Source organism: Tupaia chinensis, unplaced genomic scaffold (assembly GCF_000334495.1).
Source record: "Tupaia chinensis unplaced genomic scaffold, TupChi_1.0 Scaffold000604_1, whole genome shotgun sequence".
NCBI lineage: Eukaryota > Metazoa > Chordata > Mammalia > Scandentia > Tupaiidae > Tupaia > Tupaia belangeri.
Window position 1 is genome coordinate 2,908,589 of NW_006160122.1, and position 25,173 is coordinate 2,933,761.

Here is a 25,173-nt window from a genome sequence, read left to right on the forward strand (position 1 = left end):
TTCCACGTTATGGGTGCATGCAGGTTTTGAGACAAGCTCTATGTGAGCATTTCAATAGACTGAACGCAACACAGGCTCTTTGTCTTGGTTGTAAAACTCAGTCTTCCATATCTGTCATTGTCCAGTAGGGGTCACTGGGGGTTTAGTCTCTAAGTGAGAAAAATGCACTGATCCCATTGTAGACCAGTCAAATCGTCTTTATTGGGGCATTGTTGTACATTGAGTGCAATTTAAAAATATATATATTAGAGCAGAAACAAAAGGTGTAATCTTGTTTTAAAAACTTAGTGGATCTATCATGTATTTAAAGAACATTATTCCAGATGCTAACCGATGAAAGAAGCCAAGGCTGAGATAGAATTGATTTTATGAATAAGATTTAAGAGGCTTTTTTTTTTTTAATATGGAAAGAATGGGGCCAACAGGTGGCATGGTGATTTTGGCACTGGATTCCCAGTATCCAACTCCATAGTTTGAGCCCTGGACCAAGTGGCTTGAAAATCACGCCAGGCATGTGTGTCTGCATGCCCAAAATCCCAAGAGGAGACTAGGAGGAAAGACTGGCGTGGCCATCCCTCCTCGGGGGTGATTTTTCACTTTTCCTCTGTGTCTCTCTGGTGAGTGCACATTCCCTATGGCAAAAACCTAAAAAAAATTAATAAATAAAAAGAGAAAGGAAGAAATGGGAAAGAAAATAGTTTATTAAGCATCTGATATGCACTTTGTTTTTTTATTTTTTTAACATATATTCCTTATTCTTTTCTTTTTTTTCTTTTTTTTTTTTTTGTAATTTTGCTATAAGACATGTGTGCTTGCCAGAGAGAAAGAAAGTGAAAAATCAGTTTTTTCAAGAGGTGTGGCCATGTCACAGACCCTTGTTCCCATTCTTTTCTCAGGACTTCAGATACACATGCACACCCACACCACACACTTCAAGCCACCAGGTCCGGGACTTAAACAGCACATTGGCCATGTGGGATCCAGTGCCTTAACCACTGTGCTACCCGCTGGCCCTCATCTGTTTTTTTTTTCCAAAGAGAGATTTTTGCCGTAGGGCTTGTGCACTTGCTAGAGAGACAGAGAGACAGAAAGTGAGAAATTACCCCTTGAGGGGATGGCCACCCGCAATCCCTCCTCCATTCTCCTCTACGGATCTGGGTCTGGGACTTGAACCATGGTTGACTATGTGAGAGTCCAGGATGTAACCATTAAGCCATCTACTGGTTCTATTTATCTAATCTTTTTCTTTTTCTTTTCTTTTTTTTTTTTAAGAATTATTTAATTTCATTTATTTATTTATTTTTTAAAAATTTGACCAGAGAGCCATACAGAGAGAAAGAAAGTGAGAAAGCAAGCCACCAGGTCCGGAACTTGAACTGTGGTTGGCCACATGGGAGTATCCAGCACCTTAACCACTTTGCCACCTGCCAGTCCCTCTCTTATCTAATCTTGATAACCACCCTGAGAGATAGAAGTTTTCTTAGTACACAGTAGGAACTTGAAGCTCAGAAATATTAAGTCATCTTGTAGGCACATTTGGTTTGACTTCCGTCCTTGGATGCCTGATGAGGGGTCATTTGAGCAGAATTTTACTAGAAAGCACTCAGAACCTGCTGGTAGCTTCTCCTGAAAAAGACTAAAGTAATTCTGTCGTGGATCAGGGTTCTGAGCAGGCTCCAAGGGTCAGCAGGTGGGAAGAAGCTGACCGGTCAGTCTTCATCTTCAGGTGGCAGATTCTTCCTGCCTGTTTAGGGCGACTGCCAGGGTCTGGAAAACGGCCTTACTGGGATCTAAAATTAGCCATTTGTTTGTGTGCGAAGCCTCGTTTCCATGGATAAATATGTAAAGTCTGCCTCTCTGGTGTTGGCATGTAGCCAGTCGTGTCACAAAGGAGAGATGCCGAACATCACGAGGCAGAAACAGACAAGCTCAGGGAGGGAGACGCTCACTTCCAACTGCGATGTGGAGCAGGAGACCAGGGAAAATTCTGGGGCATTGGCCTGGGCCCTGCTGGCATTTGCAAGTCCGCCAGGTTACCTCGATGTTCCCTTCCTCAGCATGCTGTGTGAGACTCTCATGCGCCTCCCATCTGCTTGTGTTCATGGTGTCTCAGGAAAGCTGAAGTTGGCCACCTGTGTTCTAGACTACAGTGAAGACACTGATGTTTTGTTTTGTTTTGTTTTCCCATAGGCACATGTACTCATCGGAGTGAGAGACAGACAGATACAGAGAGAGGGAAAATGAGAAATCACTCCCCAGAGGGGACGGGCATACGTGTATGCACATGCATGTGCCTAACATGAGTTTAAAGCCTTGACTGCAGTTGGCCATGTGGGAGTCCAGCACCTTAACCACCACACCACTTGCTGGCCCCACTAAAGTTGTTTCTAATTAAGAGCATATTTTGTTTTATTTAGGAAAGCATTTTAGAGTGCATTTAGGATGAAAAGGATTAAAATGCTAATTCTGCATACGTGTATGCACATGCATGTGCCTAACATGAGTTTAAAGCCTTGACTGCAGTTGGCCATGTGGGAGTCCAGCACCTTAACCACCACACCACTTGCTGGCCCCACTAAAGTTGTTTCTAATTAAGAGCATATTTTGTTTTATTTAGGAAAGCATTTTAGAGTGCATTTAGGATGAAAAGGATTAAAATGCTAATTCTCCTTCCCTATGCATCCACTAGGAATGAGAACTATTTCTGTAGGAAAAAATAAAAACCCTTGGCAAGATTTAGAGGGCTAATCCCCAGATGCAGGAGCAGGCTTTGATGCCTGGATCCTGTCATTTTCAGGAAGGTTTCTCCTCCCCCACCCCCAGGGAAGGCGCGAACCCAGTCCCCCAGTCCCACACATTACAGTACGCAGTCAGGTTTCCCACATTTGGGGAAATCACAGGGGTCAGCGTGTGAGAAAGGGCTTCTTTATCTTGTGTCCTCTTTTCTCTATTTATTTAAGTTGTTGACTGTCAGAGTTAACTGAAAAAAGTTTAATAGCTAGATCATTCTACTTTGTTGAGGAAAAGGTTAAAATTTTAGAGAGAGTATTCCTTTTTAAAAAATTTAACTTTCTTTCCTTCTTCCTTCCTTCTTCCCTTTTCTCCTCCCCTCCCCTTTCTTCCCCCCGCCTTCTTTCTCCAGAGAGGGACAGAGTGAGACTGAGAGAGAGAGAGATGGAAAGGGAGAAAACAAGCTGCCAGATTCAGGACTCAAACTTTGGTCGGCCATGTCCAGTGCCCTTAACCACCATGCCACCTGCTGGCCCTGAGAGAGCATTTCTTAAAATGATTATATGGTATCGAGGTTGATTCGATATTCTTGTCCTTTCCCTCTCTGAAGCAATGCCATTGAAGGCTAATTCGATTTATTTATTGAGATGATGATCTGGAGCTGTAAATACCCCATAAGCTGTTGAAGATGCTTTCTCTCCTATAGTAATGATAACAGTTGTTAACATTGATGAGTTCATGATTAATCCCTTTTTTTTTTTTTTAAAGACTTTTGCCATATGGTGTGCACACTAGCTGGAGAGAGACAGAGAAAGACATAGTGAGAGATCAACCCCCCAGTGGGGATGACTACACCATAGTCCCCTTCTCCATTCTCCTCTTGGGATTTTGGGCATGCATGTGCATGTGCCAGCATAATTTTCTTTTCTTTATTATATTTATTTAATCTGACCAGAGAGAGACGGAGAGAGCGAATGTGAGAAAGCAAACTACCAGGTGCGGGATCGGAACTGCTGTCGACCATGTGAAAGTCAGTACCTTAGTCCCTGTGCCACCTGCTGGCCCCAGTGTTTAATATTTTAAAGTAGTTAATGCTCGGACCAGCAGATGGCGTAATGGTTACATGGCTGGACTTCCATGTAGGCAATTAGGCAACTTGGAACACAGGCCAGGTGGCTGTGTGTGTGTGTGTGTGTGCGTCCCCAGGGTCCTAAGAGGAAAATGGAGGAGAAGGGATTGCAGCATGGTCATCCCACTGAGGGCCCAGGGTGGGTGGGGGTGGGGTGGTTATTTCTTGCTTTCTGTCTCTGTCTCTCTGGCAAGTACACATGCCCTATAGCAAAAATTTCTTAAAAATAGTTAACACTTACTATGTGCCTGATGTTCTACATTCATCCTCAATTCATCCTCGCCATAACATCGTAAATACGTAATTTTATTACTCCTATTTTACAGATGAAGAAACTGAGGATTATAAAGATTAGTTGATTTAGAGACACATAGCTAGAAATTGCGTCTAGTGGGGCCAGCAGGTGGCATGGTCATTGGAGGAGCTGGATTTCCATATGGCTGTGGTTCGAGTCCCAGATCTGGTGACTTGCTTTCTCCCCTTCTCTCTCCGTCTCCTTGATCAAATTAAAAAAAAAAAAAATGAAGTGAATTTTTTTTGGAGAGGTTTTTGCTATAGGATGTGTGTGCCAGAAAGACAGACACAGAAAGAGAGAAATCATCACCAAGGGGGGATGGCCACGCCACAATCCCTTCTCCTCCATTCTCCTCTCGGGATCTTGGGCACGCACGCACACGTGCCCGGCGTGAGTTTTAGCCACCAGGTCTGGGACTCAAACTGCGGTTGACTACATGGGAGTCCAGCGACATAGCCATTATGCCAACTGCTGGTTGAATTATTATTTTATTATTTATTATTATTATTATTATTTTCACATGAGTTTTGCCAGAGAAAGACATAGAGTGAGAAAGCAAGCCACCAGGTCCAGGACTTGAACCATGGTTGGCCATGTGGGAATTCCAGCGCCTTAACCACCATGCCACCTGCTGGTCCCAGAAATATTTTTTAAAAGAATTTGTATCTAGGCTTGGTCAGCAGGTCTTGGTAAACTTAGAGTCCTACTTAGCAAGAGGCGCTTGAGTTTGAGAGTGAGTTTTCCAAGTACTACTCCGGACCGTCTCTGACTGATTTCTACCCACACTCTTCTGATTTACTTTCTTTTTTCTTTCTCTAAGGCAAGAGACTCAGTTGCTGAGCTGAATAAGAAAGCCACCCAGAGTTTAAATGTTGGGCACAATTCAGTATCTGGAGAGGTTTCCAGAACTGGAGTTTCTGAGTTAATACACTGACTTCTTCCCAGCTCCACAAGAAAGCCAAATTTATACTGTGTTTTCAGTGTTGCTTTATCTCCCCCCTTAAGCCCAGGTGCATTTGGAATTTCACTGTTTAAGATGACTCGATTCCTTCAGAAGTGCAGGTCATCTACAGGACCCAACGTCTATCACATTTTGAGCTATTTATGCTCTAAGACGAGTAGTTTTCCAGGCACCTACTTTTTTATATCTATCAAACTCACGCTCCTGGCATGAGTTTAAGCCACTGGGTCCGGGACTTGAACCATGGTCGGCTACATGGGAGTCCAGTGACATAGCCATTACGCTAACTGCTGGTCCCAGCTCCTGCTTTTGAGAATTTGGGGCATGCATACACATGTGCCTGGTGTTTCTCAAGCTGGCAGGTACGGGACTCAAACCATGCTGTTGATGAGATCCAGATGTCTCAATCGCTGCTACGAGCTGGCCCAGTGACTTAAGATTTTTATAAAGGACTGGACCAGCAGATGGTGTAATAGTTACGTTGCTGGACTCCCACACAGTCTACCACAGTTCGAGTCCCAGACTTGGTGGCTTAAAACTCACGCCAGGCGCACGTGCGTGCATGCCCAAAATCCCAGAAGGAGACTGGAGGAGAAGGAATTGCGGTGTGGCCATCTCCCCCTGAAGGCTGATTTCTTGCTTTCTGTCTGTCTCTGTCTCTGGCAAGCGCACACACCCTATAGCAAAAGTTCTCTTAAAATTAAATAAAACAAAGAAAAGGAGACATTTATCTATCTTGAGAAACAATCTAGGGAGCCAAGCGGTGGTGCAGCAGTAACTCAGCCCAGCCCACACAGGAAGGTCCCTGGTTTGTGTCTTCTCTGTGCATTAATTTCTAATAAAATAGCAATAAATAAACTTAAAAAAAGAAGACCTTACTCTAGTGAGGGAATACAAATATGCACTCAATTTTAGTATAGAGTAGAAAGTGCTAACCCATGAGAAAAACAGATGAAGCATAATAAAAGCCCAGGGAGGGAGGAAGGGACCAGGGAAGACTGTGGCCTTGTTGGCTTTAGGTTGGTCCATAGGAATGGGATTTTGATATATGGGGATGGGCAAGGAAAGCTTCCAGCATAAATGAGGGAAATAAGGTAAAGCCAGAGAGTTTTGTACTTAATGTGCTGACAGGGAGAAACGGAAAGTCTCAGAATGAAATTACAAATATTTATTGATATTTAAGATGTACCAGTCATCATGCACGTTCCGTGGAAATTAGTCTCATGGTGGTGAGAGCAGGTTGGAGACTGAGGTATTAGGCAGGTGAGGTTAAGGAAATTTAGGTGGTCGATGTGTACAGTATGAGTTTTTCATGGTTTTGTACAGTCTGAGCAATGTTCAGAGGTGTTTGTGGTCAGATGTGGTTTGTTTGCTGCTTCTCCAAATAATGGCAGTACACAGTGGGGCCAGCAGATGGCATGATGATTACGTCACTGGACTCCCACATGGTTGACCTTGAGTCCTGTACCGGCAGCTTCAAAGTCACACAGGGCACATGTGTGTGTGCCCAAAATCCCGAGAGGAGAATTGATGAAGGATTTGTGGTGTGGCCGTGCTCCTAGGGAATGATTTCTCTTTCTGTCTTTCTGTCTCTCCAGTGAGCCCTATAGCAAAAATCTCTCTGCTAAATGAATGAATGAACGAATACAGTAAGTACTGAGCACAGATGGAGCACCTCAAATGTATTAGCTCATTTAACCCTTGTTGTACATCTGTGAGACTGGTGCTCTTATTATTGTTTTATAGATGAAGAAATTGAGGTAGCCTGGTGGTTAAGGGCACCGGATTCCCACATGGCTGACTGCAGTTCAAGTCCCAGACCTAGTGGCTTGCTTTCTCACTTTCTCTCTCTCTTTCTCTCTCTCTGTCCTTCTCTGGTCAAAATAGTATATAAATAATTCCAAAAAAAGAGAAAGAAATTGAGATTCTATGAAATTAACCAGCTTGCCCAAAGGTGGTGTGTGTGTGTGTGTCTGTGTTGTGTGTATATTAAACTTTATTTTATTTTTAATTATTTATTTTGTTTTAAAAGATCTATAGGGTGCATGCACTCTCCAGACAGAGAGAGAGAGAGAAAGAGTGACAGAAAGTGAGAAGTCATCCCCCAGGGAGGATGGCCACATTGCAGTCCCCTCTCCTCCTGTCTCCTTGGAATTTTGGGCATGCATGCACACATGCCCGGCATGAGTTTTAAGCCCCTGGGTCTGGGACTTGAACTGTGGCTTGAACCGTGGTGGACTACATGGAAGTCCAGCAATGTAACCATTACGCAATCTGCTGGTCCTGTGCGTGTGCGTATTTGAACCCAGGCAGATGGGGTCGGTAACTTCCATGCTACTACAATGCTATGCCACCTAGGTTTACCGACCGTAGACTGTGAGATTGTCCTTACAGTTTCGTAGGCACTTGGGTATATAGAATATTCTTTGTAGACCTTCTGGGCCTTCAGCTATTTATGGTTGCCCTAATGCCACCTTGTTGAACCCTAGAGGCAGAGTTATGTATGGATGGCTCCCAGTGGCTTCCAGGAACCCACATCCTCTGCCTGTCTGCAGTTAGATGCCTACTAACTCCTCCTGGGAGGAGACAGGTGACAAGAGTTCAGGGCCAGACTTTGATGCCTGGATCTTATTATCCCAGAAACCCAAGGTTTTCAATACTGTCAGTCATATGCTAGTCCCTTTACCAAAGTTATAATCTCAGGTGTGTGTGTGTGTGTTTGTGTGTGTTTGTGCACGTGCATGTGTGCGTGTGTGCGTGTGTTAAGCCTTTTCTCTTTGTAAACATTATTTTCGATTTTTTTAAAAGGTTTTGCCTTAGGGTGCATGTCCTTGCTAGAGAGAGAGAAAAGAGTGGGAAAGTGAGAAATTGCCCCACCACAATCTCTTCTCTATTTTGAGCATGCACGCACATGCACCCAGGTTTGGGACTCGAACCACAGCTGACCATGTGAGATTCTGGTACCTTAACCACTATGCCACCTGCTGGCCCTAGATCTTGCTCTTTTGATCATGATGGATCTTAAACTTTGAATGTATCTCTGCTGACATTAAGATGCATGTGGTATCAGTTATTTTGAGACCAGGTAAAACGCCATGGCAGCTTAAGTAAAATATGCAGCACTCTCAGGGGCTTGCTTTGATCTTAGTCACAAATATTAAAGCGATTCGGGGTGGTGCCTTGTGTTGAGATTGCGGGTAACGGTTGTGGGAGACCTAAATTCCTGAGAGTGAAGTAATTTCAAAGAGTGGCGGGTCTAAAATCTCAATGAAGTTCTGAGTCTTGCTTCTACAACACTTCTTTGATGCTTCGGGCCTGCGCTTTGGCTGTTAGCAAGGGATATCCTGGGGGGTGCTAAATGTGACTTTAAATGGCCACTTCTTTGTATAATAAATGATCTCTAGAAAGAAAGCTAGTCTCTCCCTCCTGCCAGCCTCTAACCACTTCCTGTAAATGACAGCACACAGATCCATCTTAGTTTCACTAAATGAAAAACCTTATTTGTACAAAGGCAGTTCCCTCCTCTTCTGTCTTCCTTCATACATATATGTACATGCAAAAGCTGGTAGCAAGCAAACTATTTACCTGTCATGTACAGAACATATGACATGTTCTACATACAACATGCCATCTTCTGACAATCTTCTGAAAAGTAAATTACTTTGGATTGGATATTATTCATCACCTTCTCTAGTAATAACAGATTCAGAATGTAACTTTTTCTTTTTTATAGAATTATTTATTTAATTTTACTTATTTCTTTTTAATTTTTTAAAATTATTATTTCTTAATTTGACTAGAGAGAGACAGAAAAGGAAAGTGAGTAAGCAAGCCACCAGGTCTGGGATTCGAACTGCAGTCGACTATGTGGGAGTCCAGCACCTTACCTACCACACCACCTGCTGGCCCACAGAATATAATTTTAAATTTAAGTACTTGGGATTTTTTCTATTTTAATTTCCTAGGCATTTTTGAATGGGACAGACATGGTATGTGACTGTTTTATAATGGCTTCTGGTAGCAGAATAGAGCAGAGAAACAACTTTGATTTTGGAAATTGAAAATATGGTTAAGGTACTCGTAAGATTACCAAAAGGTGGTTGTGAAGTGGTAACGTTAGCAGCACTGGCAGAGTAACGTGTCGAAGTTGAATTTTTATTTTTCCTTGGAGCTGGATGGAGCTATTTATATGCTGAGTCTTGTAAAGAGGATGTATCCCAAACATAAATATCTTAGAGTGCTTAACCCAAGGCGAGTGTACTGATTTTGCCAGAACTTTTTTTTTTTTTTGAGAGGTTTTTTTGCTATAGAGTGCGTGCGCTCGCCAGCCAGACAGAGAGAGACATAGAGACAGAAAGTGAGACATCACCCCCCCAGGGGGGATGGTCACACCACAATCCCTTCTCCATTCTCCTCTCCGGATCTTGGGCACACACGCACACGTGCCTGGCGTGAGTTTTAAGCCACCGGGTCCAGGTCCACGTGAACCGCGGTCGACTACGTGGGAGTCCAGCGACAGTCATTACGCTAGCTGCTGGTCCCTTTGCCAGAACTGTGGAAGGCAGCGTGATAAAATACATTGTCTGAAATCAGGCAGATGAAACTTTAGGTGTCAGTGCATTCTCTTTCTTACTTTGTGACCTTGGCAACATAACCTGAACTTTCTGAGCGTCAAGTTCTTGATTTATAACCTTCCCGGGATATTACAGGGACTAAATGAAGTAACCAGTGTGAAGTTGCTTGACGGTAGCTGCTTAGTAAATGCCAGTGTCCCTACCGAGGGAGTCCGTCTTCTCTGACCGTCACCGCTCAGGAAGTTCTCTGCTTTCCCACGGTGAGGAGCCCGTCGTAGCCGTCCATGTGTCATGGTATCCAGCACGATGCTCTGCATTTGTAAATTAAGTGAATGCAATGCTCTGTCGCATGAGCGAGCCTCGGTTTTTAAGAGAACGAATGAGCGAAGTGCCGTGTTTCACAAGAGGAGGGGCTCTGGTTTGGTCTTCATGTGGCTGCGTCATTAATTTTCCCTCTCGTGCTTACTCCCTTCGTAAATACGGTCACATTTCATAGGTCAAGAAGAATTTCTCTTTTGACCTTATATCCCTGTCTTCTCCCTTTTACAGCAAAATTCCTTGAAAGGGTTGTTTTTGCTTTTTTCTGATCCCAATCCCCCCACTGGCTCTATATCCCTGTCTGCCCCCTTTTACAGCAGAATTCCTTGAAAGGGTTGTTTTCGCTCTTTTCTGATCCCGCTCCCCCCACTGGCTCTTGACTCACTCCAGTCAGGCCTTTTCTCCACCACGTCGTCGAAACTGCCCTTGTTAAAGTCACTACTGGGGGTCACACTGCTGAATTCAGCGGTCAGTGCTCAGCCCGCAACTGGACCCAGCCACGGCTTTGACGTGGTCAGTTACAGGTCCTAGAACCCCTTCTTCACCTGGCTTCTGGGGCTGCCCTCCTTTGGTCCTCCTCCTAACTGGGGGTTCCTGGTCACCTCTGTTCTTGCTCTTCCCTGTCTAACGTGGGAGGCTTCCCAGGATCAGTCCTCGAACTCCCTCTCCCTTGTTTACTCCCTGGATGAGGTCACCTCGTCTCTTGGCTTTAAAACTCCAGCCCGGGCCTCTCCCTGAACTCTAGGCTCGTATATTTCATTGCCTAATCAAAGTGCCACTTGAATAGTGTCTAGTAAGCCTTTCAAAAAGGGAATTCTTACCCCCAAACCAAAAGAACAAATATCCAAAACAACCACAGTCACCAAAGAACCCCAACCCCTCTTCTGGCCGTCTTTCCGGCTCTCAGGCCAAAAACCTTGGAGCTGTTCTTTATTCTTTCCTTCTCTTTCCACATCCAGTCCACCAGCAAATCCGATGACCCTTTATAGTCGTTCCAGAACCTGACGGCATCACCGAGCCCGCCCCACGCTCTGGTCCCGGCCGTCCCCACTCAGCGCAGCGGTCACTCGCGCTACCGACCTGGCCTCGTAGCTGGTCGCCCTGCTCCCACTCTCTGCTCTCAGCAGTCTGTCCTCGATATAGCAACAGGGCCAATCCTTTAAAGCCCCAGTTAAATCCTGCCAGCCTCCCAAAACCCTCCGAAAGCTTCCCGTTTTACTTAGAATAAAAGCCGAAAACGCTTTCCGAACGGTCTTCACTCCGTAGGTGATCTTCCCCCCTCGCTGCTGCCGGCTCGTCTCCTGATACCCGTCCCTTCCCTCAGCCCTGCCATTCTAGTGACATTCATGTTCCCTGAACACGCCAAACACACGCGGCCTCAGGGATTTTGCTCTCGTGCCTTTGCCTCTTACTTGTCCCAAAGAGCCGTGACTGGCTTGTACATGTTCCTCAGGTCTCTGACTGCATGTCACCTTAACAGAGACTTCCCCGACCACCCTGCGTGTAAACCGCAAGCTTCCCCACTGGCGGCCTCTCCCTACCTTGTTTCATATTCTCCATAGCGTGTTTTTTTTTTGTTTTTGTTTTTGAGAGGTTTTTGCTGTAGGTGTGTATGCTCGCCAGACAGACAGAAAGAGAGAAACAGAAAGCGAGAAATCACCCCCCAGGGGGATGGCCACATCACAGTCCCTTCCCTCTCAGGATCTTGGGCACGCACTCACACACGCCCAGCATGAGCTTAAGCCACCGGGTCCGGGACTCGAACCGCGGTCGACTACATCAGAGTCCAGTGACATAGCCATTATGCTAACTGCTGGTCCCTGTCCATAGTATTTATGCAGCAAAACATGTTCCCTCATTTTAGGAGTAAAACTCAGTGAGTTTGGACAAATATTTATGATCGTGGAACCACCACCACAGCTGACTATAGAAGGTAATCACCCTGCACCATCGTACTCCGTTGCCCTCCTTCACCCAGCCCTTCAGATTTCCTTCTTTCTCTTTCTCTGTTTTTATTTTATTTATTTATTTTTTTCCCCAGAGATTTTTGCTACAGGGTATGTGTGCTTGCCAGAGAGATAGAAGGTGGTAAATCACCCCTTAGAGGGGGTCGCCATGCTGCAATCCCTTCTCCTTTATTCTCCTCCTGGGATTTTGGGCACACACACACACACCCCGGGTCTGGGACTCAAACCACGGTCGGCCATGTGGGAGTCCAGCGACATAACCATTACACCATCTGCTAGTCCCGTCCCTCCTGAATTCTGTTTCAGTGGTTTTGTTTTCTGTTGGGTTGTTGGGGAAGTCATGCCACATTTTTGTATTAAAACCCCCAGAAACACATCATGACTTCCCTGAGGACTATAGGATCCCGTGTACGCGGGATCTCGCAGGACGTAGTTTGTGTCCCTTCGCTCATGGCACAGTGCTTCTGACGGTCGCTTTGTTGTTCTTGTCGAGTAGTAGTGCGTTACCCGGACGGATCACGGCGTGTGTTCACTGGCTGGTGGACGTTTGGGTTGATTCCTGCTTTTGTTACTTCGAGTAGCGCTGCTGTAAGCACTCACATAGCGGCGTGCGTGTGCGTGTGCGTGTGCGTGTGCGTGTGCTCCTTCATCTTTCCTGGGGCAGTCGCACCTCGAGATGAGATTGTGAGGTCCGACGATAGGCTGGACCTCACAGGAATGCGCCGCGCTGCTTTCTAGGTGTCGGTGTACACTCGCGCCAGCAACGTCGGCTTCCGTGTGCCACACGTCTTTGCCAAGCCCTGGCATTGCCAACCTTTACGTGTTCGCCATTCTGTCGGTGTGTGGTGTGAGTGTTGCCAGTTGCTGCCACAAGGTCCCCATCGAGTCTTGACCTGTCAACTGGCCTGGGCTTTGTGGAAGGCATCGCCTTCTGCCGTCGCTGAGTTTCCTGCTGTCCCCTAGGTAGCCAGTGTGACTCGGGGGCGGGGGGTCAGCTCTCGGAAACTGCCTCCCACGTGCACCTGTGGGACAGTTTGCTCTCCCTGTTGGTCTCCACTGCCAGAGGTGTCAGTCTGTTTCATGAGTGCTTGTTTCGCCTGGGTCCCCTCTGGTGACATCGGGTCCCTCGCTGGGTGGGGAAGGTTCTGCTCTGACTGCGTTGGGTCCTGGAGGCAGGACCTTCTGTACCCTCGTCGACTTTGCCTCCTCCCGTAAGAGGTTCCTGGTGCTTCTGTGACTTTTTTCTCCCCGCTAGTCCCGAGTCTGGCGTTCCAGCCAGGCTGGGAATGGAAAGTTAAGAGTGTGACGTCCTCTGACACCCTCCCTCCTCGGAGGGTCTGAGGTTTGTTTGTTTAAGCCGAACAGAGGATGCCAAAGATAGAGGTTTGAGTCAGCTCGACACTGGCTTAGGCACCCTCCTGGCTTCCCACCCTCTGGTTCCTCCTTCCCTCGCCCTCGCCCTCCCCCACTGGCCAGTTGTGTCCTGGGCTTTGTCCGAGACACACTGTTCGCTTTTCTCTCTCTTCCACTGCCGGCCGGAGCCCAGGCAGAGCGAGATGGAGGAGAGGCCGCCAGGAAGTTTCTGAGAACACCCAGCGCGGGCCTCTGCCCTGTGCTGAGAGTCGGGGCAGCAGTGGCCCCGGGGAAAGGCAGCAGGAACGGCTGGGCAGCTCGGGGCTGACCCAGGAGAGGGGCAGGCCTGGAGATGCCTCTCCTGGACTCATCCTATCTGCCACCAACCATCTTTGTTCTGACTCACATTCTGGGAATCGCCGGTGTTCTCTACTGGAAGAGATGTGCCCGAGGCAGAGCAGGTAACTGAATGGACGGGCTGGACTGGCGGGGACTAGGGGACTAGGGGACTGTGCCTCTTTAATCTGCGGTGGGGGAGATGACGGAGGTCTTCCCTGTTGCTTTCTTTAAAGGGCCAGTACTTCCTTCAGCTGGTTATTGTCAGACGTGTGCGTGTGCATGTGTGTGCATGCGTGCGCGCCGAGGACACAGGTCTGCCCTGGGCCACTCTGGGACCCTGACTCTCCTCTTCTGAGAGGCTGTCGGCTGGAGGGTGCTGGTTAGATGAGGTGATGTCTGGGCTCAGAGCTGCAAGGAAGCGGCCGTTCCGCGTCCGTCAGAGTCAAGCCCTGCCCTGTTTTCACTTTCTAACCTCACAGTGGTCTTTTGGATCCTTGTTTTTAACCAAAAACAGAAAATACCTCTGTCACTCTCTTTTAGTTATAGATTTGAGAGAACTTGGGGGACTTGGAGAAGTTTCTGAATTTTGGTGTATTTTGGGATAAGAAAGGCAGAGGAGGAAGGGGTGGGCAGTTAGAGGAAGGGGCAAAGGGTGACCTTGCCGAAGGGCCCCTGGGAACACTGGGGTGCCCCTGTTCCCTTCGATGTGATCAATACTGTTCCTCTCCCCTCGGGCAGCTGCACAGGCTGGCTGTGTGTGTCTAAGTCACCCTGCTCAAGGCGGGAGATTACTGTCCTCTTCCCTAGAGAATCAGGATTTGATCATAAAAAAGTAATTTTCAAAAAACGGCACAAGAACCCTCGTTCTTTCTTCCACGTTGCTCTGCTTACATTGGACTGGTAAACACCCAGTACCAGGACCAGCCTTGAATGTAGCCCATGCTGTCTCTACGGTTGGAAGAACTTTTCCTGGACACATCCTTGGGCCTCATTGCCCGTGGTACCGCCCCTGGGGTGAACTCACACTGCCTTCAAGCAAGGTGTGCAGACCTTGTCACTGTGCATCCGTAAGTCAGGATGGAGAGCTGATGACTTACTGCTTCACTTTCTATTAAAAGTTCATGAATGCTTGACAGAATTAGAATTAGATTCTGTCATCCCCCAGTGTCCTTTCCAGTAAGTCCCAGAAAAGCTTTTGACTAAATATTCAGATCCTGGGGTGTGTCTGTATTAGCCACCGCAGAGATAGCCATGCAGAAAGGTTTGACTGTGTAATGGTGTGTTTAGAAAGTACCCCGAAGTGGCTCCGCTGGAGTTTAGCTTAGAAAGCATGGGTCGGCAAGCCTGAGCTATTTGGTCCTAGTCACTATTTCATCTGTAATGAGAAAATAAATAGCATGTAGGTGGAGGCTTCCCCTTCCCTGTGCATTATGGTAATGGCATTTCCAAACCACTCATTGATGAATATTTTAAACGTTTATCTTCAGTATAGGAGTTTCTAGGAAGCTCAAGAGCCATTACACTTTCTTTCTTTTTTTGGGGGGGGGGTGGATGAGGGAGAGGTTTTTGCTATAGGGCACGTGCGCTTGCCAGAGAGACAGAAAAAGACAGAGAGACAGAAAGTGAGAAATCACCCCCGGGGGGATGGCCACGCCTCAACCACTTCTCCTCCCGTCTCCTCTTGGGATCTTGGTAATGCATGCACATGTGCCCAGCATGAGTTTAAGCTGCCGGGTCCGGGACTTGAACCGCGGTCGACTCCATGGAAGTCCAGCAACATAGCCATTACGCTAACTGCTGATCCCAAGAGCCATTATAATTTTGCTTTCTTTTTTTGCCTTAGAAATAATTAATTTCATAGGACAACCATCTACTACATTGAAATCAAAAGGAGAAAAGTACATTGTACAACCTTTGTATTTCCATGAAACAGCTGATGCTAATACCAGTAGTGATATTAGTAATGTACTAAGTGCATTTGTATGTGAAATTAGAGCAATGCTTTTTGTTTGGTTTTTAGATTTAAAAAAATTATTTATTTATTTTGCCATAGGGTGCATGTACTTGCTGGAGAGAGAGAGAAAGAGGGAAAAAGAGTAATCCCCCCTGCAGGGGGCCATGCTGTAATCCTTTTTCCCATTCTCCTCTTGAGATTTTGGGAACATGCACGCAGTGTGTTTTTTCAGGCGTGTTTTTCAGGCAGCTGGGTCTGGACTCAAATGGTGGAGCCAGTACCTTACCCACCGCAGTACCTTATGGCAGTACCTTACCCACCGCACCGCCAGCTGGTCCTAGGGCAGTGTTTTTGTAACTGGAGACTGTAGATACCAAGTCTTCCATGGAGTTACTTAAGAGATTTTGCACCTATTGTATTATCATTTTAATTTTAAGATATATTTCATCTATAAGAAAGTTTTTAAAAGTAATATGTACACTGTAATTGCTACCTGCCAATTGGGCATCACCAGGATAGTTTCCCAGCGTCTGTGTACGTGTCTGTCCTGTTCATAATGTTCACTTGATTAAAACACAAAGGTTGTCTCTTCTATCTGGTCTTTTCTTTCAAATCAGAAGTGTGTACACTTTCACAGAACACAATGCAGAGTCTAGAACCTGTGCTGACAAACTCTCAGCGAAGTTCAGATATGAATTGTAAAGAACGTACATAATTTTATTTTTAAAATTTTTTAAAGAATTATTTTATTTAACTTTATTTATTTTAATTTGACCAGAGAGGGACAGAGCAAGAGAGAGAGTGAGAGAGGCAGAGAGTAAGAAAGCAAGCTGCCAGGTCCGGGACTCAAACCATAGTCAGCCATGTGGGAATCCAGCACCTTTAACCCCTGTACATAGTTTTAGATATAGGAAATATTCAACTTTGAAACAAATATTTCTTCTTTCAAGCTCTCATATCAATTTATTTGAATGATATTCTGAGTTTATTGAACAAACTGAAATTGTTACTTTTTGTTTTTATTTATTTGTATTGTATGAATCAGTTTTTTAATAATTATTTTATTTTTTATTTATTATTATTATTGTTTCCCAATATCAGAGAGAGACAGAAAGAGTCAAATTGAGAAAGCAAGCCACCAGGTCCAGTACTTGAACCACGGTTGGCTGTGTAGGAGTGCAGCTCCTTTAACCACCATGCCACCTACTGGCCCTGTAGAAACCAGTTTTAAAAAGTCAATTCTCTGCAATAAAATACAACATAGAAATAAGCCAGGTGTGAAGAATGATATAACTGGAACTAACTGATCTGTCACTTTTAATCACGATGACCTGATTCACTGTGCATTTGACTTTGAAATAAATTACACAAATTCGTAACATACAAAATTGGTTTATGCTAGGACTGGCCCCATAGCCTAACGGTTAAAGGAACTGGATCTCACATAGCTTACTGCGGTTCAAATCCTGGCCCTGGAGGCTTAGAAAACTCACTGGGCGTGTGTGTGTGTGTGTGTGTGTGTGTACCTCAGATTCCAACAAAATTCAGAAATGAAGGAGAAGGGATTGCGCCAGGACTGCACCCCATTGGAGCATACTTTCTCCCTCTCTCTGGCCAGTGCATATACCCTCTGGCAAGATGCACCCTCTGATAATGAAAAAAAGTTGGCTTATACTATTCATACGTTTTTTTTTTTATTTTGCATTTTGCATACGATTTGCTTAAAAAAAACTGTCATCAAAATTGAGAATCACTGGTCTATATGATTTGTGAGGTTCCTTTCGCCACTGCAATTCTAAAATACTGTTTTTTTAGTAAATCTTATGTTTGTATAGACTTCTTCATTTTTTTCCCCCTAGTCTTAAAGCTGATAACATATCCTATTTTGTTCTTAGATTGGAGAGAATCTTACACATTAGCCAGTCAGACCTCTTAGTCCTACTCTGGCCCGATCCTTGCTTGAACCTCTGGATGACAGAACATACGGCCTGTGGCCTGCTCGTTTACTGGCAACCAGGGAGTTCTTTTTTAAGCAGAACTTTGTCTCTTCGTGATATATACCCCTTAGTCCAACTTCTGCTAGCAAAGGTCACCCCTGCCCTCTTCTTCTAGGTGTCAGGCTAGTATATCTGAGAGCTCTCTTCTCTGGGCTGGACGTCTTCCCTTCCACTGCTGTGTATGATTTCTTAATTCCTTATTATCCGAGTATTCCCTCTGGACAGTTAAATGTAGTGTTTTTGCTTTGAAAATGTGGCGGCCCTCTGTGTGTAGGAAGGGGAAGGAAATGCAGCAGAAACGTGGGAAGGAATTACTTAGAGTAATGGAGGAGACCTGGTTATGTAAGTACTCGGCTTTGCCAACCATGGTCTCCGTGCCCATCTCCTCAGAGGGTGGACGAGATACCGGAAGAGGCAGTTTGTGCTGGAGTCACGGACGGTGGCGCTTAGCACTCAGGCAGCATCTAGAGTTTTAAATAGTTTCAGTATACCCCGTTCACACTTGCCTTTACATGTATGAAGGGACTTCAGAAAGTTTGTGGGAAAATGAACTTAAAGTATGAGTTTATTTTGATGAAAAAAAAATTGAAATCCATGCTTATTTTTTTCATGATACGCATTTTTTTTAGAAGATTTTTGCTATAGGGCGCGTGCGCTTGCCAGAAAGACAGAAAGACAGAAAGCGAGAAATCACCCCCTGGAGGGATGGCCTCGCCGCAATCCCTTTTCCTCCATTCTCCTCTTGGGATCTTGGGCACACACACGCATCCGGAGTGAGTTTAAGCCACTTGGTCGGGGACTCAAACCGCGGTCGACTACATGGGAGTCCAGCGATATAGCCATTGTGCCAACTGCTGGTCCCGAACTCTAGTTTCATTTTTATCTTGGCCTTACAAGCACCTGGTACTCCAGGGTTGTGTGCAAACCCATAGATCTCCACCCGCAGTACCTGTGCCCCTTTCAGCCGGGCGGCTTGTTGCTCGTCCTTTAGGGTAAGTAGTTACTGCCTCTGGAAAGACGCCTTTGACTGAAAGAAGTGCCCTTCCTCTACGCTCCCAGAGTGCTCTGTCACCCCACAGCACTCTTTTACCCCATGCTGCTCTGTTACCACGTAGTGCTATTACCCGACAGCACGGTTACCAGCAGTACTGTTCCCCACAGCACTCCGTTACCCAGCAGTACTCTGTTATCTCACAGTACCGTTACCCTGCAACAATACTCTGTTACCTCGCAGTACTGTTACACTCCGGTACTCTGTTATCTGACAGTACTCTGCTACCCCACACTGCTCTTTCACCCTGCAGTACTCTGATTTGTTTTTCAAATCTGTACTGTCATCTTGCTTAGCTTGTCTCGCTTTCACTACTAATTAGGACAGGGACTCTTACTTATCTCAGCACCTCACGTGTGTGACAGACGGGTTCCAGTAAATGTGACTTGACGAGGCCTGCTGGGGTGGTGCAGGGTAACGCGGTGCTCCACGTGCCGAAGCCATGTGGGAAGGTCCCAGGCTCTCAAGGCGCTCTGGTTCATGCCAGGTACGTGTGTGCCTGTGATCCTGGCTGGCCAAAGCGGGGGATGGATCGCGGTGTAAAAACTCTGGTGGGGGTGCTTGTTTCTGTGTGCCTGTCTCTTTCTCGTGTAGGAAATAAACTTTAAAAGTACATCACTTGAGGGGCCAGCAGGTGGAATAGAGATTGGAGCGCTGGACTCCCACATAGTTGATCATGGTTTGAGTCCTGAACCTGGTGGCTTGAAAATCACATTGGCTACATGTGCATGTGTGCCCAAAATGCCAGGAGGAGAATGGAGAAGAAGGGATTGTGGCATGGCCATTTCCCTGGGGTGGGGGGTGGTGATTTCCTACTTTCCTTCTGACTATCTCTTTCTGTCTTTCTCCTCTCTGGTGAGTGCTCCTGTCCTATGGTAAAAACCTTAAAATAACTACACCCACACACACACACATACACACATTACTTGAGGGGCCAGCAGGAGGCATGGAGGTTGGATTGACTGGATCCTACATGGCCTGTTCCTCAGTTCAAGTCCTGGACCCAGCAGCTTGAAAATCACATCAGGCACATATGCGTGTATGCCCAGAATCCAGAGAGGGGAAGGGGTTGTGGTGTAGTCATACCCCCTGGGGGGTGGTTTTCACTCCTTCCCACCCCACCCCCTTTTCTCTGTCCCTCTCAGGAAAACAAGGACTAAAAATAAATAAAATATATATTTATTTATTTTGTCGGAAAAGTCATGATGCATTTTCGCATAGAAAAACATTGAAAAATCCATCATGACTTTTCCAACGATCCAGTACGTAATTTGAATAAATAATGAATGAATTAGAATAGCATTAGCCATCATCTGTAGCAGAAGGATACATTCATTTGTGTATATAGAGGGCTTACCTTAGTTCGATGTGTGGCCCAAGGTAGGCTAAATGACTGATAATGACTGATAATTGAGTTATCCTATATTTTAATTTACTAATATCTCACATTGTGATCATAGAAATAAGGTCCCCCCCCCTAAAGGTATTTATTTAATTTGCAAAATGAAAAGGTTGGATAATCTGATTCCTTAAGGTTCTTTCCGTTTCCAGCGTCTCACTGGAAAGACTAGCTGTAATCCCTGGATCTGGACTATATGAAGCGTAACCTAGGACTGCATCCCGGTTTCTATTGTATTTGTTAAAGCAGCTCTCACACTGTTGGGGGCTTATGTTAAGCTTCAGATCAGTTACACAGTTACGAAATGTCCAAACCGGTACATGAATTGTCTCCTGTCCAGTCCCTGCTGCGCCTTTGGTTTCCTTGAACTTTAGCACAAGACTTCCAGGTATCCTAGTGACATTTTGTCCTGTGAGATTTGGTGCAGCCTTCTAAGTTTTAGAGTTTTCCTAGAACTTTAATTTTTGCATATATAGCATTAGCTTTACGTCCTCTATTTGTATTATCTACAAAATTGTTAAGCATACATGTGTAAAGGTACTCAGTAAATATTCGAATAAGTAGTCAAATATCTAATATCTTGACTGAAATAACTAAAACATTAGTTTTTTGTCTTGAGAAAGTTTTGTAATAGGGCGCATGCACTGGCCAGAGAGACAGAAAGCAAGAAATCACCCCTCAGGGGGATGGCCGTATCACAATTCCTTCTCTCTATTCTCTTCTTGGGATTTTGGGCATTCACACACACATGCTGGCGTGAGTTTCAGATCTCCAGGTTCAGTACTTGAACTTCTGTTGGCCTTGCGGGAGTCCATTACGCCATCTGCTGGTTCCAAAGCATTAGTTCTTTTGTTTTGTTTTGGCTATAGGTTGCCTTTGCTCCCTGGAGAGAGAGTGAGAAACCATCCCTGGGGGGATGGCCACACTGCAGTCCCTTCTCCTCTATTCTCTCGGGATCTTGGACAGGCAGGCGCCGGGCATGTGGTTCAAGCTGCCAGATGCAAGACTGGAACCCCTTGGATCCAGCCACCTGAATCACCAGGCCACCAGCTGACCCCTAAAGCATTAGGTTTTTAATCAAGGTGGAGTCTTCATCTTTTTCTTCTTTCCTTCCTTCCTTCCTTCCTTCCCTTTTTTCTTTTTCTATTTTGTCTAGATTTGTGCAGTGTGATAGGACAGCTGAACTTGGAGTCAGATCAGGCTCTAAGTCCCCATGCCGCTGTGATGTTGGACAGATTACTTCATTCTTCTAGACCTCAAGTTTCTCGTCTGTCTGATGAGAGACTAATCTTCTGTGACTCAGGCGGTGGGGTCTCCAGCCTGTAGTTGGAAGCTGTGCGGAATGAGATGGAGCTGGACCCCCACCCCCGGGCTCTTATTCTAGCCCTGTCTCTCCTGGCTTGGTGACATTAATCTCTCTGGGCCTCTGTTTCCTTATCTATAAGATGGGATTAATAATGCTGCATGGTTGCTCAGAGATAGTTCTTAGAACACATTCTAAACACAGTAAGGACTAAATAATAGCTTGCTATTGTTAATATAATTTTTTCACAGAAGCTGTCATCATAGACAGTATCTTCTTATGGGCTGCTGGGTCAAAACACAAATGCTTGTCTTTATAGTTAGGAAGAAATGTGATCGAAGCCCATGTGGAGGTATGTAGAAAGCTAGCGACACTGTGTATTATGAATCATTGCTTATACATTAGAAGGAAAGTGACTGCGCCTGCTTTTATAGGCTTAATAATGTGTGTTTTGGTATTCAAAAAATTTCAATTTTCTGTGCTACTAAAAGAAAGCCAACAGCTATGAATTCTCAGATGACTTCTAGCCACATGTGGGAAAACTGGCTTGAACCTCTGCCCTCTGCCCAACCACTTCAGGATCTGCTGGTGGCAGCCAGTTCATTTCCTACCTTTAACGTGAAGTGACGAGAAGTTGGGCAAAGAAACGGGAGAGTGGCCTGGATGGTGACAGTACCAGCCCATCTGCTCTGGATAATTAAGAGCCGGCTGTCCCAATCGAAGTCCGCTCCTCCACTGCCGGCAGAGCACCGGCTTCCCTTCGAGGCTCAGGGCCTCTGGGAATCTGCAGGGAAGGGCAGTCTCCCGGTGGCCAGATGGACCCTGACCCCGGGGCTCTCCCCTCCTTCCCTCAGTCTGCTGTGCCGTCAGGGCAAACAGCTAAAGTGGTCCACCGTCCTCAAACTTTATCCAGTAACGATTCTTTCGAGTTTCATGAAATTATTGGCATTTCCAGAAGTTCCCTCATACGTTCATTTTCAATGTGCTCTAAATCTCATCAGCCATGGTTAAGTGTTTTTATTTCTTAACCTCCCCAGGTACAGACAGAACGTTTCCACCCCTTTATTTACTCTGGTTTAGGTCCGTCTCGGACAGCAGGGGCCTAAACACAGCTTTGGAACTAGGCAGATGGATATGTAATCTTGCTCAGTTTATTTAACCTTTTTAAGTCCTAGTGTTTTATCCCTAAAGTGGAAGTGGTAAGACCTTAGAGAATTGTTGGGATTAAGTGAAATGATACACAGGCGCAGTAGTAGCGGTAGATGCTCAGTTAATTTCAGGTTAGATTGTTGAGCGCCTTCTGAATGTGCTAGAGACTGGGCTATGAAGACAAAAGCCAGTCCCTGCACTTAAGGAATTGAAATCTGGGACCAGCAGTTGGCGTAATGGCTATGTCACTGAATTCCCATGTAGTCGACCGCAGTTTGAGTCCCGGACCCTGTGGCTTAAACTCGGGCGTTGTGTGCGTGCGTGCCCAAGATCCCGAGAGGAGAATGGAGAAGGGATTGTGGCGTGGCTATCCCCCTTAGGAGGTGATTTCTCGCTTTCTATCTCTCAGCCTCTTTCTTTCTGGTGAGCGCACACGCCCTATAGCAAAAACCTCTCAAAAAATAAAAAATAAAAAAAAAGGAATTGAAATCTGGTAAAGGAAGCGGTTACTAAGCATGAATTGGGAAATGTTCATTCCTTTTCCTCTCTCTCTTTTATTTCTTACGCATTCCTTTACCTAGGACTGGGTAAATTCTAGGAGGCCTTTTCCAAGGCTAAGAAGAGTTTGATAGAAGGGACAAACTGAGTACACTTGTCACAGGTCATCAGGGTGACTGAGAGCTTAGCCAAGGAGGGATAAAGTAGGCTGTGAGTCTGTTATTAGTAAACAGTAACTGGATTATTCGCAGTTTGTAGGTGGGAGACATGCCTCGCTGGGGGGTGAAGGAAGTTGTCAGGCAACTGAGGCAGGTTCTGGGGCTTGTTTAAAGTGAGTAAGTCTGCTAGGCCAGCTCCTGCTTCCTTTCTTTCTTTTTTTTTTTTTGATAGTCTTTTTGATAGGCTAATCTTTGGAAACTTGCTATCCTGGGTGCTGCCCCTCCCTCCCTCCCTGCCTTCAGGAATAGGATTGAAAGCAGCATTAGCCTGAAGAAGTTGTTCTATTTAGGGAGCTAAAGGGCCAGTGATTAGGCCCTTATCTGCAGCAAGGCCTTTCGGAGTAGTGTGGGGCTGGATTGGAGTGTCCTGTCATCCACAGAGGCGTGGCTTTTCTGTCCCGGGTTGGGCTAGAATTGTGAAGAAGCAATAGATGGGCTGGGCCGACTGAATGAAAAAGCCCTCCATTGTTTCTTCAGCATTCCAGTGTCTGGTACAATTAGCCAAGACTCGGAAAACAAGTTGGACAAACAAGCAGGCAGCCTTCCACTGATGGATAAAGGGATTTCTGGCACAGCTGAGTTAAGTGCACTGTAAAGACAAAGTGGGAGGATCTGGGACGAGGAAGGGGACTTGGGGATGCCATTCCTGGCTGGATGAGGGCAGTGAAAGGAGCAGTGGGCAAATGGTATTTCTGAGGTTGATAAAACGTGCCGTGCAATGTACCCGCAAGGCCGGCTGGGGCTGGGCCACTCTGGAAAAGAGGTGAAGTCACTGGGAAGTGACTGACTTTTCCCTCTGGGTTGCTGTGAACGTGGGGAAGTGGATTTCCCACTTCTGGAATCCAGGCATCTGTTGGCAGCAGCGTCCAGCCTGCACTGTTGCAGTTTGTCCCACCATAAGACCTCTTCGGTCGTCCAAGCTTCGTATGTACTTCTGCCCGAGCAGCAGTTGTTGGGCAATGGATGCACTGTTCCTGACTTGGCAGTAGGCCGCGTTGGTTACCAGCTCTCCTGCAACCATCCACGATTCACCAGGTTGTAAGCCTCTGCTTTGCAATGGAGGGTAACTCAAAGGCTAGCTCCTGCCCGCTCGGGCTCACTCACTTCAGACTTTGACGGGACTTTCTAGGTGAAGCTCCCACCTCTGCATGCTCTGCTGGTCTGGAAACAATGAGCTGGTGCTGCTTTTGAATCGCATGCTGTTTGCCTGAAGACCTGAACCCAGGTTTTGGAAGTGCCCTGGGGAGGAGCTTCCTCTCTGACCTCAGGGGAAGGAGGAGGTCAGTAGGAAGTGGTGGGTGGAGCCACTTCTCGTTCTCCTGTCTCTGTTCATCTCACAGCCTTTGGCTGTCTCTGTTCTCACAACCCTTCTTGAGAAGCTGCAGCTGGTCCACAGGCCACTAGCTGGAGGTACACTGGGACCCCTCCTGTTAGACGGGGTCGGTGAGCAGACGCAGGGGCGCCATGTGGCCCAGTTACCAAGATGAGCACGCGTTCAACGCCCACCTGGTTTGCCGCATGTGCTGTATGGGTTAGTATGCGAAGTTGTTTCTTTTCCTTGTCTGGACCTGAGGCTCCCAAATAGCCCTTGCTCTCATTGACTCATAAGCCTGCATGGGCTTTGAAGCCTTGCAAGCATTGCAGCCTTTGGGCTTGTTAAAATGTGGGGGTGCCCTGCTCCCTGGGGAATTTCTTAAACTTGTAGTGCCTGGCAGTTACGAGCCCCAGCTTTGGGTGTGGGATTTTTTTTTATAGAGACTGAAGTCATGCTCATGAGTCTGCCTGTATCAGGAAGCCACGTTTGGGTTCTGTCGTGTAGTGCTGGGAGTCCAGGGTGTATTTTTAGCAGAAGTTACTTGTTACGGGAGTCCACCTATGAGCAGACTGGGGGGGGGGGGGAAGGGGGGGGGCAGGGCCTGGAGTTCCCCGGTGGGGGGC

The 25,173-nt window shown here is 46.2% G+C and overlaps 1 protein-coding gene across 7 annotated transcripts in view; it reads left to right on the forward strand.

Moving 5' to 3' along the window:
• Window positions 1–24,684: 24,684 nt before the first annotated feature.
• Window positions 24,685–25,173, forward strand: part of MACF1 (microtubule actin crosslinking factor 1) — a 278,797-nt gene continuing 278,308 nt past the window's right edge. For all 7 annotated transcript variants that reach the window (XM_027775768.1, XM_027775769.1, XM_027775770.1 and 4 more), the window contains exon 1: window positions 24,685–24,766. In XM_027775768.1, coding sequence (XP_027631569.1) covers window positions 24,700–24,766 — 67 coding nt within the window. In that variant the 5' untranslated portion in view covers window positions 24,685–24,699. The remainder of the gene's footprint in view (window positions 24,767–25,173) is intronic.